General features: G+C 42.6%; 2 protein-coding genes across 3 annotated transcripts; one reads left to right on the plus strand and one right to left on the minus strand.

Moving 5' to 3' along the window:
* Window positions 1-4,711: 4,711 nt before the first annotated feature.
* Window positions 4,712-7,650, minus strand: rnf128a (ring finger protein 128a). The gene has a single exon (XM_069173494.1). The coding sequence runs from the start codon at window positions 7,268-7,270 to the stop codon at window positions 6,182-6,184; it is 1,089 nt and encodes a 362-aa protein (XP_069029595.1). The 5' UTR covers window positions 7,271-7,650; the 3' UTR covers window positions 4,712-6,181.
* Window positions 7,651-11,494: 3,844 nt separating this feature from the next.
* On the plus strand, window positions 11,495-17,120 carry slc24a5 (solute carrier family 24 member 5). Of its 2 annotated transcripts, XM_069173492.1 has the most exons (9): window positions 11,495-11,824; window positions 12,112-12,291; window positions 12,975-13,058; window positions 13,317-13,420; window positions 13,544-13,644; window positions 14,360-14,643; window positions 14,793-14,999; window positions 15,886-15,987; window positions 16,414-17,120. In XM_069173492.1, exons 1-9 carry the CDS (start codon window positions 11,662-11,664, stop codon window positions 16,746-16,748), a joined length of 1,560 nt encoding a protein of 519 aa, XP_069029593.1. In that variant the 5' UTR covers window positions 11,495-11,661; the 3' UTR covers window positions 16,749-17,120. The 2 variants fall into 2 exon arrangements, with proteins under 2 accessions (XP_069029593.1, XP_069029594.1); XM_069173493.1 differs by lacking the exon at window positions 12,112-12,291.
* The last annotated feature ends 13 nt before the right edge of the window (window positions 17,121-17,133 follow it).

Here is a 17,133-nt window from a genome sequence, read left to right on the forward strand (position 1 = left end):
GAACAGGTGACTGTTGACAATGTGTGCTGCGTTCGGGAAAGTACATTCAGCACAGTGACACAGAAAGAGACAGAACCTGAAGCTTCTGTTGTGTCACATGAGACACGTATAAACCCTCGCTCACAACGGATGGAGACGCTCACAGTCACACACGAGCGCGATGGGACAGAAAAATACCATGCAATCAGGAAAAGACACGAGACCACAGCAACCGTAACACCCCACACCAGGGCTGGGCAACAGTTTGTTTTCCAGAGGGCGATCCTTAGATAAAGTTGAATGTGACATTTACAGTACAATGTGTTATTTGCCAACCCAGAGGGGTCTGGGTCTTTGTCTTTTTACAGCTGTATGTGTCAATAGTGGTGTCCTCTGAGGTTACAATGAAAAGAGGACTGAAGTTAAATCGCGGTTCAGACCCATTGTAGTTGTTCGCCTCAAGCTTCATTAATGTGATGTTGCCTTTTATTGATTTTTTTTTTAAGGGGTTGTTTCGGGCCGGATCGAGATGGTCAACATACCCTCGGGCCATGTTTTGCCCGTGTGCGCCCTTGACCTTTGACTGACCTCCATTTGAGTTTTTCTACAACTAAGTCTCGCCTGCATTCCCCCTCGCGTCAAAATCCTAACACAAACATTACCCCTCCAATCCCCACGTAAAAGCTCGTTTGCTTTTCTCTTTGTCCTGCGAGCTCTCTGCAATTAAGCAAATGGGTCATTAATTAATCGCTGCAGGCAACAGGACACACGAGGAGTTAATCAGACTGGATGGATGGACTGCTGGGAAAGAGCGTGACATGCAAACACACACACACACACACACACACACACACACACACACACGTACACACGTACACAAACTCACGTACACAAACTCACATACACAAACACACGTACACAAACACACATACACAAACCACTACACATACACAAACCACTACACATACACAAACTCACGCCTGCTTTCACAAACTATTGACATTTCTGAAAAGTGAGCCTCCTGTTAAGATGTGCATGAATACAATTAGAAAAAAATGGCAGGACTTGATGAAAAGCAGCTTGATCATTGATTGGTGTTAGACTTTGCCGAGTGGCAGTTTCTTCTGGGGAGGAAACTTTGGTTGAATCCTTGCCTCTGGCCATCAACATTCAGAGTGAGACAAGAGGATATTTTTTCCAGCGTGTGATGGTACGCGGCTCAGTCGCTCAGGCTAAAGACTGCTGACAAATCATTTTCATGAAGTATATACAAATAGGGCTGTTGACAGGAAAACCACACAGGATTCATATAGGCGGGATTTATACTGAGCAAATTGGTATGATAAGTACAGGACCAGATTCAGACAGGTGCAGGCTCGGTGCTGAGACATCACTTTTGCTGTGGAGACAGCGGCTGCTTTAAATCAGATATGTTTCAGACCTTTTCTGCTTTAAAGACGGGTTTCTCAGAGGCACGTAGAGCATCTCTTTTTATCTGTCTTTCTCTTGCTTGAAACAGAAAATGTTCATTAGTTTTGGTTCAGAAATTGCTCATACAAGGAGTTTCTTGTCTAAATAGTTGCCTAACATTTTTCTCTTCATCAACAACTCAATCAACTAATAGTTTATGCCCTACACACATGATAAGCCACTAATAACTGCTCCTCCAAATCCACATACACAAAAATGCTTGCATTAAGACACCCAGAGATTAAGACTTTCCACAATTTCTCCAGAATCACATGAATGAAGAGGTTTCCCTTGATTTCTCAGTTAGAAAGCATAATTTTGCATTAATATTTCTCCAGCAGGTGGCAGACTTGTAATCTACACCACAATCAGCACCTAAAATGAATGCCAAGTCAAAACTGGTAGGACTGGAGTGATGTAAAAAACAGATCAGACGCACATGTTTTTTTTTTTTTACCTATAACAGTCAGATATGACAGCACTTCCTTCCTTTAAGTCAGAGGGTACAAGGTGTTTCTTCCACAGACGTCTTCTCTTTTTTCCTTTAACCTCATATACCTGTCTTTTTGCTGTCAGCAGGAAACAAAGAGCAAACCAACATGTCAAAGGACAAGACAGGACGGGGAAGTAACAAACAATGACACAGGATGAGATTTGTTTAGTCCAGTACACTCAGCAGTATCTGATCTGCCAGAGGGACAACAAGAGGAAGGAAGGGCTGACATCAAGCAGAAGCTAGGACGCTCACTGGGACGCTCACTGGGACAAACCTGAAATACTCCTGCTGTGCTGGAGACTTTTAGTGTACGCACATGTGAAGGAGACTTTTCCTGATTAGATCATTCTTACAGCAAAAATTGCTGCATTAAAACTACCAAGCCAGACAGGAACCACATGAGCCACCAGTAAAATAACAAAAACTTCCTGATAATGTGAGCATAAACCTGCAGAGAAGAGATGTGACTATTATTCTGTTCTATATATATACACACACACACACACACACACACACACACCATGGCTTGTGATCTAATAGTCCGTGTGAGCAGAAAATAGGAAATGTTTTATGTTGCACTTCCCGACTAAGTGGATTCATTTGTTTCTTACTGCACTTTTGTAATCAAATCTCTCCCCTTTCATTAAAATAATTACTCAGACAGTCTGGGACGAGGGAACCCGAGACAAGAGCAACTACTATAATTTAATTAGAGAGAGTTTCTTCTGCTCTGCTGAAGCTGCACAGCAGAGGGAGAGACGATAGAGACCGACAGATGGACAGACAGGTGTGTGTTCGTGCCTGCTGAAGCTCCAACGCCTCAATAAGGATTTACAAGGGATCAAAGATGAAGGAGACCAGTCGCACTCCTCAACTGGGCCATTAAAGTATAAAGCCAGTGAAGAGCTCTTATTTCATTATGGCAGAATTTATTACTCTGTACTTTGCACTCAAGCAATAAATTGCCCTGAAAACCAAATACTGAAAGGATGGAACAGGCTTACAACCATGCAGTTTTACCTTTGCTGAGATTTCATTCAAATTCATCGCAAGTTATAAACCTCTCCACTAGGTGGTGCTGCAGGACAATCATAAACATTAACATGGAGACACTGAGACACTCGGAAGGAGCGTGGGCCTGAAGACTGAACATAAAACGTAAATAAATAAATAAATTAACCACAAATGAACCCTGACTTTTAATGACTCTCATTCAGTCACAGGATAAGTTTGTTTTCTGCCATAGAAAACATGGGATATTTTCTGGGATGAGACTGTACAGGAGTAGATAAGCTCTCTGGTCACGACAGTAGTTAATTCCACTGTTTGATTCCTATCTGGAACTGAAGGTCAAGTGTGGTATTAGAGTACAGCCACCGACTACTATGCCATTAAATGAAAACCTTCTGACTCAATTTTCTCCTTAACAACTGCAATAAATCAGAGGAGCGACACTGCTGAGCAGAGCGTGCCTCTTACCCAGGGCTTGCCAGTTGTTCCCAGCCTGGCCAGTTAGTTCAGTATTGATTCGCTGTCTTGCTGTTATACCACTATAACCATCTGACCTATGAATGCTGAGCTCACAGCACCGGCCCGAAATCCAGTATACACCGACGTCAGAGGGGGAGAGGGAACACGGTGAGAGGAAAGGTTCGGCTCACGCTACGGGTTTCAGTGAAAACATCTGCCCGTGGCTCATGCCCTGTTAGTCTGGCTGCTTTAGAACCTCCATAACGTTCATAAAACAATCACGCTTTTGGCAACTTTTAGAAATTTTGAGGTTTCCTGCCATTTTATCAAAATAGTAAGATGTTAAAATGAAATGTGTTTTTTTTTAAAACACAGAAGGACCATCAGAGCATGGATTAATCACTCAGCATGCCATTTGGGCTACTGCCTCGAAGCCTCTGATGACAGGAACCTCAAAACAAAGAAAGGCCGACAGGCACAGATTTCAATATTTAAACTGAGAAATTCAAATATTGCATTTGAATTTGAGTAAATAAATGACAGTACATGTGAAGAAAGCAAGCAAAATATAACAGGACAATCTAGAGCAGAGGTTCCCCCTAAATCCATCAGAGTAGAGAAATCATTTTTTGTCTCAACTGCTCACTCAATTCCTGTCCTCACTAAAGCTGTAGTCTGTGCTGAAGGGTCACACATGTAAGCGTTACTTTAATTTAAGAGGTCACAAGCCAGAAAGGTTGAGGAACGCTGCTATACAGCTGAGTTTAGTGCATCAAATCACACATGCTTTAAGTCCTGACTGACTCGCAAAGTACGTTCAATCGCCTCACAAAAAGTCTACAGAAATTCAATTCCATTACAGACTTCACTGTTGGATGTCCTTCGAAAACACAATAGGAGGATAATAAAAAAAAAAATAACACTCCCATTCTGCCATACAGCTGCATATCTGTCTGCTCGGTCAGGCCCTTCTACTTATGTGGTATGATGATTATCCAGCTCAAGCTCAAGGTGTGTACGGATGTGCTCACACCTGTGCAGAGGTAATTACACTTTCACTCCACAGTCATTGGGAGCACGACCATAGCTCTGAAAGTTAGAGGCTTCTACTTAACCATACCGGCAGTAGGCCTGTAAATGTAAAGTAACCCACCCATTCAAATATTTTCCCTACCCGCATGCACACACACACAGACACACAGACAGACACACAGACAGACACACACACACACACACACACACACACACACACACACACACACACACACACACAGAAACACCACTCTTACAAGCAAATATGCTTGTAAAGTTAGCCTCATTTTGAGGGATTTTATTGCATTCTAATAAGCATCAATGTGATTTCATACAGAAAGTAATATTCATTTTTACAGTACAATTTAAGACTCCTGGAATCTGTAAAGTAGTCATGAAAATGATTCAAGATAGAAACAAATATATATTGAATATCATAACCGGCGTATCACCCACCAGCAAACCAAGAAATGAAACAATTCTTTAGCTTTATATCATTCACAGAGGGACACACTTCATCTTGGAAATTGGAAGAATCTTAAACACGTTCCAAAATTTACATGATAGTTCAGAGGTAGACTAAAGGGACTGAAGAAACTCCATTCCAAATAACTCAAAGCCAAAATCTGGAAGACGTATTGAACAATGTGCTTTTAAATGGAAATCAGCTGTTTAGAAATAGAAAGGGCTGCAAATGCTGTACATTATGTATTATCTTTGTATTAACAGGGAGAACTTCATGATTGATTAATCAATTTCACTATATATCATTTCAAAAACAAATGCATATAACCACAACTTCCCCCTATCCAACAGTCACGAAAACATTTCTGGAAGCATTTCATCTACTGTTCCTATGACGTTTGTTTTACTGACACATTATCACGCAACTGCTCTGAGCAACAAATAATAAAGAACTTCAACAATCTGGGTTACAACACGTTTCTGTGGCTCATGTCTCTACAGAGCCTCGGCCCCTCAGGTGATTCTTATTTGCTCATGGTAGTGTAATGCGTGTTATCCTGCATTTCCAGTCAAGGCTGCTTTCATAAGGGTGTGTTCGCCAATCCAGCCTGACAACACCTGAAACAAACATTACTCTGGTTCCAAGAGAACAGAAATACAGCCAAATTATTAAAACTAATTGAACTGAGCGAAATGAAGTGATCACAATTAAAAGGCAATGTTTCATCGTGAGGGACTGCGAGCAATACAAGCTCCCACGGTTTTTGTTAGTTAGAAATTTGGCCCCAATTTCAAACAGATTTTCAGAAGCTCACCTGCACCTCCTCCCTCAGTGTCAGGCTGCTGTGTTGAGTATGCAAAACAGACATTTGACACCGGAGTCACTCCAGGACTGCTCTGTTTTCAGAATCTATTGGAAGGTAACTTAATGAACACACCCAATAATTACAAACTTGCACCAAGACGGACACAAACAAAATGTAATGACGTCCAAGCAAATTACACGAGGCCCACTACCATCTAATTGGTAAAATGGGTAAAAATAGTAAAAAAAAATAAAAATAAAAAAAAAAATCAACAAACAAATTGGATTTGTTTTTGTTTTTTTTAAATCTATCTCAGCATGTCGGCATTGAAAAATGAACTATTGGAAAATTATCATTTGATTCCATTGTGCTGGTTCAGTGTATGCCAGAAAAAAACGTGTATTTCAAACAGGGAATTTGACTGTGTCCTGGTTTGTTGCCGTTTTGTTTCTACTGTTGATGTTCATGCCCGTACAGCCTCCGAGTCTCCCTCGAAGGCCCTGTTGTCGTAGAGATGCTGTTGTCTCTCTGGGTCAGGGCTCGCTGGGTCAGTCAGTGGGACTTCATACAGGGCTTCTCCTCCTGCCACTGTGATCACAGTGACCTCTGCTGGTGAATCAGAGGACATGCTCTCCTTTGTGTCCCCCTCAACCCCCAGGGCCTTGAGGATGTCGCACTTGCACATGGGACAGGTTCTCCTCTCCAGCAGCCACGGCTCGATGCAGGCTTTATGGAAGATGTGGTCACATGTCAGCACTGTCACCACGTCGCCCGCCTTGTAGGACTCAATACACACAGCGCACATATGGGAGTCGGACATGGTTTCCTCGTCCCCTCTTTTGAGCGTGCGTACTTGTAGACGCCTGATCGCCTTCTTGGCTTCAGATTTCAGCTTTCTCTCGGTGCGCCTGTGCATGTTCAGACTGTAGAGACGGTTTGCAGAGATAAACACAAAGTAGGTGATTGAGGCCACCGTCACAATGAAGAAGGCGATGGACAGAAAGTAGAGCCAGTAGGTGTCCATCCAGGGTCCGTGAGGGCTGCCCACTTCAATGACCATCTGAACATCTGTCCCGTTCTTCACCAGCCTCGCCACCTCCTTACCCTGAGTGTTGCCGATCATGATGGCCACAATGTCAGCAGCATCTGAGTGCGCCATGCGAGTGGTGCTGTTTCCACTGCCATCCACATTGTACACGATCACAGCAGCTGCCCCTTGGCGCTTGGCGACGTTGATCTTCTCGCTGAAGGTGCAGTTGCCCCTTTTAACCAGGGCTATCCATTTGGGCGAGGTGGCGTTGCGGGTGTAGACAGAATCTTGGCTGCAGCCTCTCGGGTCTCCCTCGGGAAGCATAACAATGCCCGAGGCTTTGTCCACCGGAGAGTTACGGCCGTACATCCCACACTCACAATATTTGTCCACGGTCTCATTGTTGCTGTTAACGTAGCCGATTTCCACCACGGCTGTCCAAAACACGAAGGCAGCTGAACAGTGAACAAGCCCTGCCACACACAGCAAACGCAGCAGACAGTGTTGTGTCTTCTTACCCATGGCAACGCTCTTCCTAAAACAACAACTGTTCGCTTCTTTAGCTTCTTTAAAAACTCCTTTCTTAGTCCCAGGCCCTGGTATGTTCGAGTCACCGCGATCTGAATCCAGCTACCGTTTCACCCAAGCTGCTGTCGTCGGTAATATGATATGAGCCTCTGGTAACACAACACGAGCTATGCGTCAGCCACTCACCTCTCGTTATCTTCCTGAACCTTGAACACTGAGCAGTCCTCGCAGAGGGCAGGGTGCTGCTATTCAACAAGTTGAAGTGCAATAAACACACACAGACCTGCGCTGTTATGAGAGCCTAGGAACAACAAACGAGAGGCCAAGACGTGATTAGCAAAGCACTATTTCATAGATCAGTAACACGAAGTGATCTCAGCGAAACTATTGAAAGCAGCTGATGTCTCCTTGATGAGTAAAGTGACTCAACCAGTTTTTCGAGTTTGATGTGTTTCCTTCCCCCTTTTAACTGTGGCTCACTGTTGTGAAAAACAAACTGACAAGTGTTACTTCTCTACCTCGTGGGTATTCAGCTTCAACCGCACATCTCAAAAAACATGACGCAAACAAACAGACACATGAATTAGCGTCTTTAAATTTGCACACAGTGATAAAAGGTTTTCCCATTGTTTGGATAACTACAGTCACTTAAAGAGCCTCATCACTCACAGCAAGCATACCAGTGAAAACTGAGATGGAACAGGGCATTGTGAAGTTTCCATTGTATCCTCTTACACACAAGTGAAAGCCCACAAGCGCAAAGACAGAGACAGAGAGGCTTCCAGTCACAAACGAGATGGAGGGGTTTCTTGCTAAGCTGCTGTTTTACCTTCAATACACGCGCGTAAAAACTGCAGTACACAGGTCTCTGAAGAATGTGCTATTTAATAAAGTATATCAGCAGGACAAAAAACTGTAAACAAAAAAGAGGCTGGTATTTATTCTGAGTACACATGCAGCTCACAGGTCTTAAAAAGAAGAACAATGGTGCTTCAATGACCTTTAAATTCCTGAAATCATTAACTACACCCAGCAGTAAGTAAAGCAGAGGGTGAGATACATATTTGTCTCCATAAAAGCATTGTTATCATATTTGTATGAATTTAAGCATCACATGACAAGATATCCTCAGACTTTCTGCTGCAGTAGGGACATCTACTGGTTGGTTAAGAGTCTGTTCAAAGGCAATAACAACCTGGTGCACTGAGCGAAGGTTATCCGAGTCCCACCCAGGAAACTGTGAATCATACCAGCTGATAAAACCTTATGAAACAGGACCTGATATGATTTTATAATAATAATGTTACAATATGAATGTCCATACTTATGTGGTCAGACTTTGAAATAATGAGGAAAAAGTCATTCTTAGGAGAACAAAATCTCAGGCCTCAGACTGCTCTGAAGACTCGAGCTGAGGTCACCCGTCTTAAAGGCATCAAGCACAGACCGACTGTGCATGGAGAGTCTATGAATTGTAGAAATCATGGAAAGTAACTTCAGTGTCATTCTACAATATAAAAAACAAACAAACTGAAAGGTACCATAATAAATCCCCTTAAACCATATGCTATTTTTTTTTTTATTCTAAAAATTACTTGGAATTTTAATAGAATTCCATATTGTAAGTCAGTTTGGAGACAAAATCACACGTAAAAAATAACAAGAGGCTACCATGAAAGAAACTGAAGTTACATCTAATCTAGACCCAACGCTTCACTAAATAAGTAAATAAACATAATTAAAGAAATAATCCACTCAATAAATACAGACAAATATATACAGTATCATAGATACAAAACTGTGAATCGCAATTCTAAAGTGTTTCCTAAACTAAAAAGAGGCATTATGAAAGTGTGTTGGGGGGATATTTCCAAATAGAAATTGAAATGACCTTCAATAAATGAAAGTTTTTCTTCTTTTTTTTTTTAAATGCCATTTTATAAGATTATTTCACAATTGTATTGTTATATTCACACACACACACACACACACACACACACACACACACACACACACACACACACACACACACAGGAGGCCAGTGAACCACAACACCAGTCAACACCACACAGGGGCGCCATTAACACACTGTTGTTTGTTAATTAACAGTAATATAAAACACTGTTTTGACTGACACTGTCATCCATCACAACGAGAGGAGCGCCTGCAGCCTAATTTGATTGGTGTGCTTGTTGATGCAAAGTAAATGCCAAGCAGACAACTAAAGAATGAATCATTTGTCAATCTTAAGAAATGATTTTTGCATTCATAAAACCTTCTACTTGGTTGAGCACGGGCTATTTTCACAGTTTCCACTGGAAAACAATGAAACAAAGCAACTCACCGCTGCAGTGACGGACTGTCCACCGGTTTAACGTCTCGTGAGTATGGAGGTGATTTGATGTGCGCGCAGAGAGCAGACATGGTCACAGGATTTGGAGGAAAGTTGGGGCATGTCCAAACAAGCCCCTCACTCCACCCCCACCCACCCACACACACACACACACCCCTCGCCGTCACGTCAGCCATGTAACCATGTTAGATTTTAAACATCAAAACACTGAAACTGAAGTTACAGTAAAACCTATGTTGTGCCGTTTATTCGGTGGTGACCTCAGAGGGTTCCTTTTGCTGCTGCTTTGTGGGGTTGCTCGACTTAACAGTGACTGTGCTCTCAAATTTGAGGTTTCTCATCAATGTGCCACAGTAACAACCCGACACACGTACACGCGCACGCACACACACACACACACGCACGCACAATATGCAACACAAGACGAGAGATTTGGCTCGAAGGGATACAGATGTAAGCTCCACAAAGCTGCCTGCATAAACACACCTCTGAATATAAATGTTCACACAATTATGCCAGGGACGGGGTTGCGCCATAGACTTTATATAAATATATATTGTGTTGTACACTGGCAGCAGCAGACACAAGATCAGATCACAAACTCATGCTGCCAGTTCAACAACAGTTGACCTAACATTGTCATACTGTTGCATGTGTGCCTCAACCATCAAAATGCATTACATTAATAATAAGCAGCAGAAAGAAGAACACTTACCATTAGACGTCTTCATGACAAAATGCGTCTGTTGTGGTTGAGTGTTGTGGCTTCAGTGGTTTGATTTTTGTCCAGGGTCCTTTATTCCTGCTGCGTCTTTTGGCAACGTTGTATTCTCGCCGTGCGTATTGAGCCAACCAGGTTTAGTTAAAAACGTATCTGCTGACTGTCCATGTCGGGCCATCTCGGGGGTGATTTCTTATATCATGTATGACTATGATAGCATCCAGAGCAGCCATGCCAGCCCCCCTCGCTCTCTCTCTCTCTCTTTCCACCCTTCTGCTTTTTCTTGGCCCTTTTTTTGTTAACATCGCCTGTATGAGGCCCTGATAGGTTCACAATGATTTTCCTTTTCACGTTTTGACTGGGTCTCCACAGATGGGAGTACAAAACTGTGCATTATGGTGCACCCGCGTTCCTAACGCTAAGTTACCCCCCAAAAAAGTTTGCGCTCTGGTTAACAGGAAGTAGAAGTTCAGTCAAAGTTTAAATGCGCATTGCGCCTATTGGCCAAATCTGATCACGTGTTGGCTTTCTGTTTTTAAAATCTAAAAACAATGTTTGTTTTAATAAAACATGTATCAGTTTTTCATAGTATATATTGTAGTAGTCAGACATTGACATTTAAGAATTATAAATGATTCTCAGAAGTGTCCTGGGGGTCTACTTAGGTCGCTCCTGTACCTGTAAGCCGCTCACTGGCGCCACCTACGTGTGACATCAATACGATTCATGAACTCATGATACATCCATTTATAATGGCATTGATTTACAGCTGGATCAATATACAGTCTACGGGGGATGGACCGAAAAGGACCTTTTAGTTGACATTTTTTTGTGGCATTGATGTATTTACTATACAGTGTGAACAAATCATATTGTAGGCGTTGTAATGTTATTTAAAGGAAAACTATTTTTTTAAACAATGAATAAATAAATTTTAAAAAACCGAGTTTTCCACTTGTATGGCTAGGCCAATAGTAGAACCGTGTTATGGTAGGTTTATGTCGAATTACACCCATGTCGAGCCTCAGGCTGGAGTCGGTTCAAGTCGGCTGGAATGACTTGCAACTCGTGATCCCCCATTCTTGGTTAGCAGCAGACTTTAAGAGATATTTTCTCCCCCCAATAATCTCTCTTTGCAGCTTGTAGCCGTAGTGTAGAGCTAGATGCGGCGCTTTCAAAAAGTTTCAGCCCGCATTCAACCTCTGCAAGCTTGTTAGGAGTAAAGAGACATATGACTCCTTGGAATAATTGCTAATTTCACTTTATTTATTTTATTTTGTTTTATTTTATTTTTATTTTATTCACTTCCAGATGACCATGAATAAGTTTGCACCTCAGCAGAAAAAGAAGAGGAAAGATTTTATACCTTACTTTCTTGGATTTGTAATATTTTTATATGGTACTGTCCATATTGTATCATTCACAGCACAAACAACTCAGGAAACGCACTCTGTCAGGGAGCGTCGGGCTCTTGGTAAGCATTGGTGAAAATTATCCGTGTTATTTATTTATTTTTTTTCACTTTGAATTCTGAGGGAGCTTTGTTTCATAGTTGTAATCTATTTAACGCATCGTTACAAATGTCACGGCTCATTTTCGTGTTTTACAAAGTGTGAGTAATCAATTGTGGCTCACCAACTGCGACAATGCTTGCTCTACTAATCCTCATGTCTTATTGGCATGAAATTCCGTGAAATTGACATTTAGACGTTTGTCTGAGCAGCGTGTGTGTGTGTGTGTGTGTGTGTCCTACTGTTGTAGAGAATGAGACACAATGCATCGTACCACAATCCTCTGAGTTTCCTGAAGGCTTCTTCACGGTGCAGGAGAGGAAGGATGGAGGGCTCGTCATTTATTTCATGATTATTTTCTACATGCTTTTGGCTGTTGCAATAGTCTGCGACGATTACTTCCTGCCGTCCTTAGAAGTAATCAGTGAACGTAAGTTGATGAAATAAGCTTTCTTGTTGCTTGTGTGTTCGCTATCCGTGTTCAAAGGGTGTATGGGAAGGGGTCGTTGGATTATTGCATACCCTTTAATACTGTTATTTACTGTAGTAAAATCATTATAATCTGAGATAATTATAGTTTTACAATATATTTGAATTCTTCATTTGCAGTTTGGGAGCCAATGGATTTACTTTTTGGGAATACTTGGAAGGATTACATGTGTTTTAAGAATACATAAATGTGGGCCAGATTGTAAACATGCAAACATATATGTCCATATAGTATTTTTAACTGATTGGACAGTTTTTAAATTCAATTTTAATAAATGAAAATAACCAGCGAGTAAATAATCGCCACATTAATCTGTCTATATTTATTCAATGAATTAATTAAAGAACTGAAACCATCAATATGTTATTGAAATTGCTGCTGATGAGTTTTCAATCAATTGATAGACCAAGAGAATAAACATTTCTGTAAACTTAAAAACGAATGGATAAATATGACGCCTCTATTGGTATCCCATGCATTAGACATGACCCTACAATAGATATTATCATTCGTGGATGTTTTTTGGGGGTGCGGTCTGTGGTATTCTTGTTGAACTGAATTGTGTATGACCAGGTCTTCCTCTTGTTTTGTTTCTGGGGGGGTGGGGGGGGGGGGTTCCTCAGGTCTGGGGCTGTCTCAGGATGTAGCAGGGGCCACATTTATGGCAGCTGGGAGCTCTGCACCTGAACTGGTCACAGCATTTCTGGGTAATCACACAATAATTACAAGCAGCAGTGTTGATCATCATCATCATCATCATCACTGTCACGGTGTCCCTTCCCAACCAGACAAACTGTGACTTCATCACCACATGGGAGCAAAAATGGAAGGTGGCCTTTAATTAGGGCCTTTTCTCTCTCAGTACTTTATTTACTCTAAAGAGGTGTCGTCTTTTATCATTTGTACTTTCACAATGTTCCCGTCTTCAAAGCTAAGATGCGCTCTTTATGTGTGTCATGTGATAGGTGTATTTGTCACAAAGGGGGACATTGGCGTCAGCACCATCGTGGGATCAGCTGTCTACAACCTGCTGGGAATCTGTGCTGCCTGCGGACTCTTGGCCTCTAATGTACTTCCTGACACACTCTCTTAATATTCAAACAAAGATTAGCAATAACAACTCGTACACAGGAGCGGAACCTTTGTCGGGTCAAAACAGAAGAATAATCGTGCTTTTTGTTTCTTTTATCAGGCAGGTCGCCTCACCTGTTGGCCACTGTTCAGGGACTGCCTGGCATACAGTATCAGTGTTGCTGCTGTTATTGGAATCATCTCTGATAGCAAGGTGTACTGGTGAGTGTGTGTGTGTTATTTGTTGTGCACTGACTCACATTATACAGCACACAATCTTCAGACCTTACGCCGCCCACGTGTGAGGCGGTTATTAAAGACCATGTCAAAATATAGCTGTTTATTGGGTCTTGTGACACTGAGAACATTTTTAAATAGATCACAAAACAAACATGTAGTAGAGTGCTATCACTCACTGACCTTTGACGGTAAAGAGCTATATGTAGTCAGAACTGTACGCCATCAAAACCAAATCCAAATGAAAAGTTATCAAAGCACACAGAATAAAAAGTCTGTGAAAAAAATGAAATTCAATAAAAAAAAAAAAAATCTGAAACAACCCAAGAACATCAAAGTTGGGGAAAAGGAAAAGAGACTTAATTCAAAATGAAAAAGGATCATTTGAAATATATTTTTTTTAAAAATCACCTGCTTGAACACAAACCACTTTTTGAGGTTGTTTTCTGTGGTAAAGGTCCATTTGATTAGATACTACCATAGGTTTTTTTTGACCGTATTCCACTGCCCTCTTCAGCAAATACAATTTGCTCAGATGTTATCCGCTTGTCCTGTCCTCAGATGACACGATGACACCTGAGCTAGTTTCACTCGCCGGGGTAGACCTTGGGCTTTTGGTCGAAAGCTCCAGAAACAGCTACGTAAGTGCATCTGAAGTGCTGAATCTAAAGGCTCAAACGCGGGTTGTTTTGTCGACAAGGTACGACGCGGCCTCCCTGCTGCTGGTCTACGGCGTCTACATTGTGGTTCTGTGCTTCGACCTTCGCATCAGTGAGTTCGTCCTGAGGAAGCTGAGCCCCTGCTGCACCTGTCTGGCTTCGGGCTCCGGCGAGAAGGTTGAGACGCAGCCTCTGATGGGCTGGAACGACGAGACCAGCCTGCGAGTCCGCCGTCGCTCCAGGACAGACAGCGGGATCTTCCAGGACGACTCGGGGTACTCTCACCTCTCGCTCAGCCTGCACGGCCTCAACGAGATACCCGAAGGTGAGACGCACTTCTCAAGTCACGCAGGCACAAAGATGTATGGCATTTTCACCGTGACGTGCCCACTTGGGAGTGATTGACTTGCTTGTTGGACCCTGATGATGTGATATAAATCTCCTCCTGACGTTTGTCTGCCTTCATCCCGGCAGGGCATAAAAGTGTGTTCGCCGTGCCGGAGAACGACCTGAAGCGGATCTTCTGGGTGCTTTCTCTGCCCGTCATCACTCTGCTTTTCATGACCATCCCCGACTGCAGGAGAAGGTTCTGGAAGGAGTGGTTCATGATCACTTTCCTCATGTCGGCTATCTGGATCTCAGCTTTCACATACATGTTGGTGTGGATGGTCACCGTTGTCGGTACGAGCATTTGCTTTCACTTGAACATTTCCTCGGCCCTGTTCAGTTTCAGCTGCGGGCGTAAATCCGAGCCGTCGCTCAGCGGGCAACTGAGGATCACAAGTGTTTGAAACCGGTGAGAAAAAAAAAGTCTGATTTGCAGAGTAGAATCACATGTTGGTCTGCTGGCTAATTCCTAAGATGCCATTGTCCTGGAAAGGTTTGAGGGGGGGTCATTGTAGGCCGAGTGTGCAGTGTGCCTCACCAGCCACAGCAGGATTACAGTCAGCTTCACCCCTGAGGAAACAGTCATGTGAGGACTGGGTGTATATACAGAACTTGGCAAAGAACAGCTTCAACCCCCAACTGCAACAGATGTAAACTATAAAACAGACTAATCATGTGACAGTGGTAGGTCTGGTGAAATATATTTGGATTATTATCCCACAGTCGTCAGATAAGACTCACATGGAAGGAGAGTTTAGTCCTATAAGAGAGCAGGCGAGAAACGTAGAGTATGTGATTTAAAGTTTCCCTGCGGCTCTACTCTGTACATTAAAAACTCCACACTTCAGAGGATCCTGCAGTTTACAGGCAGGTTCATAGGGATTGAATTGAATTATTGGTACCCATTAGTGAGTTGTGAAATGGGTTATAGTGTAGCTTTAGGCTTACTGAAAATGATTTTCACACAATGGGCTCCATTTAGGGCAACAGCCCCAACTAAGGATGCTGGGTAGCGGCATGAAGGGGAGTTTACATTTTATAATCACACATGAAATGAGGTCTATTGATGGATTTGGAGCTTGTAACTTGTAAGCGGAAATCAGGGAGAAGGAGCGGATATAATTTTAAGATTTATTAACTGGTGGCAATCTGATTGCGTGCCGTCACTATGTTTACACAGGTGAGACCCTTGGCATCCCTGATACAGTGATGGGACTCACGCTGCTCGCTGCTGGAACCAGTATACCCGACACAGTGGCCAGTGTGATGGTGGCCAGAGAAGGTAAGACAGTCTGAGGCCAGCCATGACACGCACACGCCCATAACTCTGAAAGTGAGAGGCTGCTACTACTTAACAAAAACGCACAGCAGGCCTGTAAATGTAAAGTAACCCACCCATTCATATATTCTCCCTCCACGCAAACACAATCTTAAATCAATTGTCAGCTATTGAGAGCTTCATTCGGAGCACCACTGACTCATTTCCAAAATAAACCTAACGTCGCAGCTGCCCAGAACTGCACCCTTCTAACAGTAGATAGGCACTGAGCTCTCGTTGAAAGACAACTATCGAATACAGTTTCACTTTTCAAACTACTCTTCTAAAAATGTCAAAAACAGCCGTTTCTGTTCTAATTACAAGGTCTAATAGTAAAATTCTGTGACGAGACTGAAAATCTAATATCTAAATATTTTTGATGTTTATCAGGGAAAGCTGACATGGCCATGTCCAACATTGTGGGCTCTAATGTCTTTGACATGCTGTGCCTCGGTCTGCCTTGGTTCATCAAGACTGCATTTGTGGACACCAACAACCCTGTAGAGGTCAGCAGCAGTGGACTGGTCTTCATCTCCATCACACTTCTCCTTTCCATTGTCTTCCTATTTGTATCCGTGCATATCAATGGATGGAGGTTGGACTGGAAGTTGGGACTCATTTGTCTCGTCTGCTACATCCTCTTTGCCACATTGTCCATCCTGTACGAACTGGGGATTATTGGGAATAATCCTATAAAACTCTGCCCGGACCTTCCCAGGATTTAAACCGCATTCTCTGAGACTTTAATAGTCCAAAAACAAAACAAAAATGTTAAGCCTTCAAATCAACAAATGTCAAGACAAGCAGCCATCGCCCCACTCGTACCTTTAAAGATATTATGCCATGGAAGATGTGTGACGGTCACATCTCAGCAAGAGGATGATCCGTTTCAGTAATAGATTTCACCAAAGCTGGATGGGTGTCAAAGATCGTTCTTTTATGTGTGCTAAGATCCAGGCCATAATTGTTATTGCACAACCAAGGCCCATCAGGTTCTGAGATGTCTCCTGACTTACATAAGACCCTCTAAATGGAAAGTGGGCTATCACAGGAGTAACTGCCGAATTCAAATGAATTCAGGGTGAAGAAATAAACATGTCAACACAACTC

Source organism: Embiotoca jacksoni, unplaced genomic scaffold, assembly GCF_022577435.1.
Source record: "Embiotoca jacksoni isolate LCO1_2020_lvr unplaced genomic scaffold, fEmbJac1.0.p SCAF_6, whole genome shotgun sequence".
Taxonomy (NCBI): domain Eukaryota; kingdom Metazoa; phylum Chordata; class Actinopteri; family Embiotocidae; genus Embiotoca; species Embiotoca jacksoni.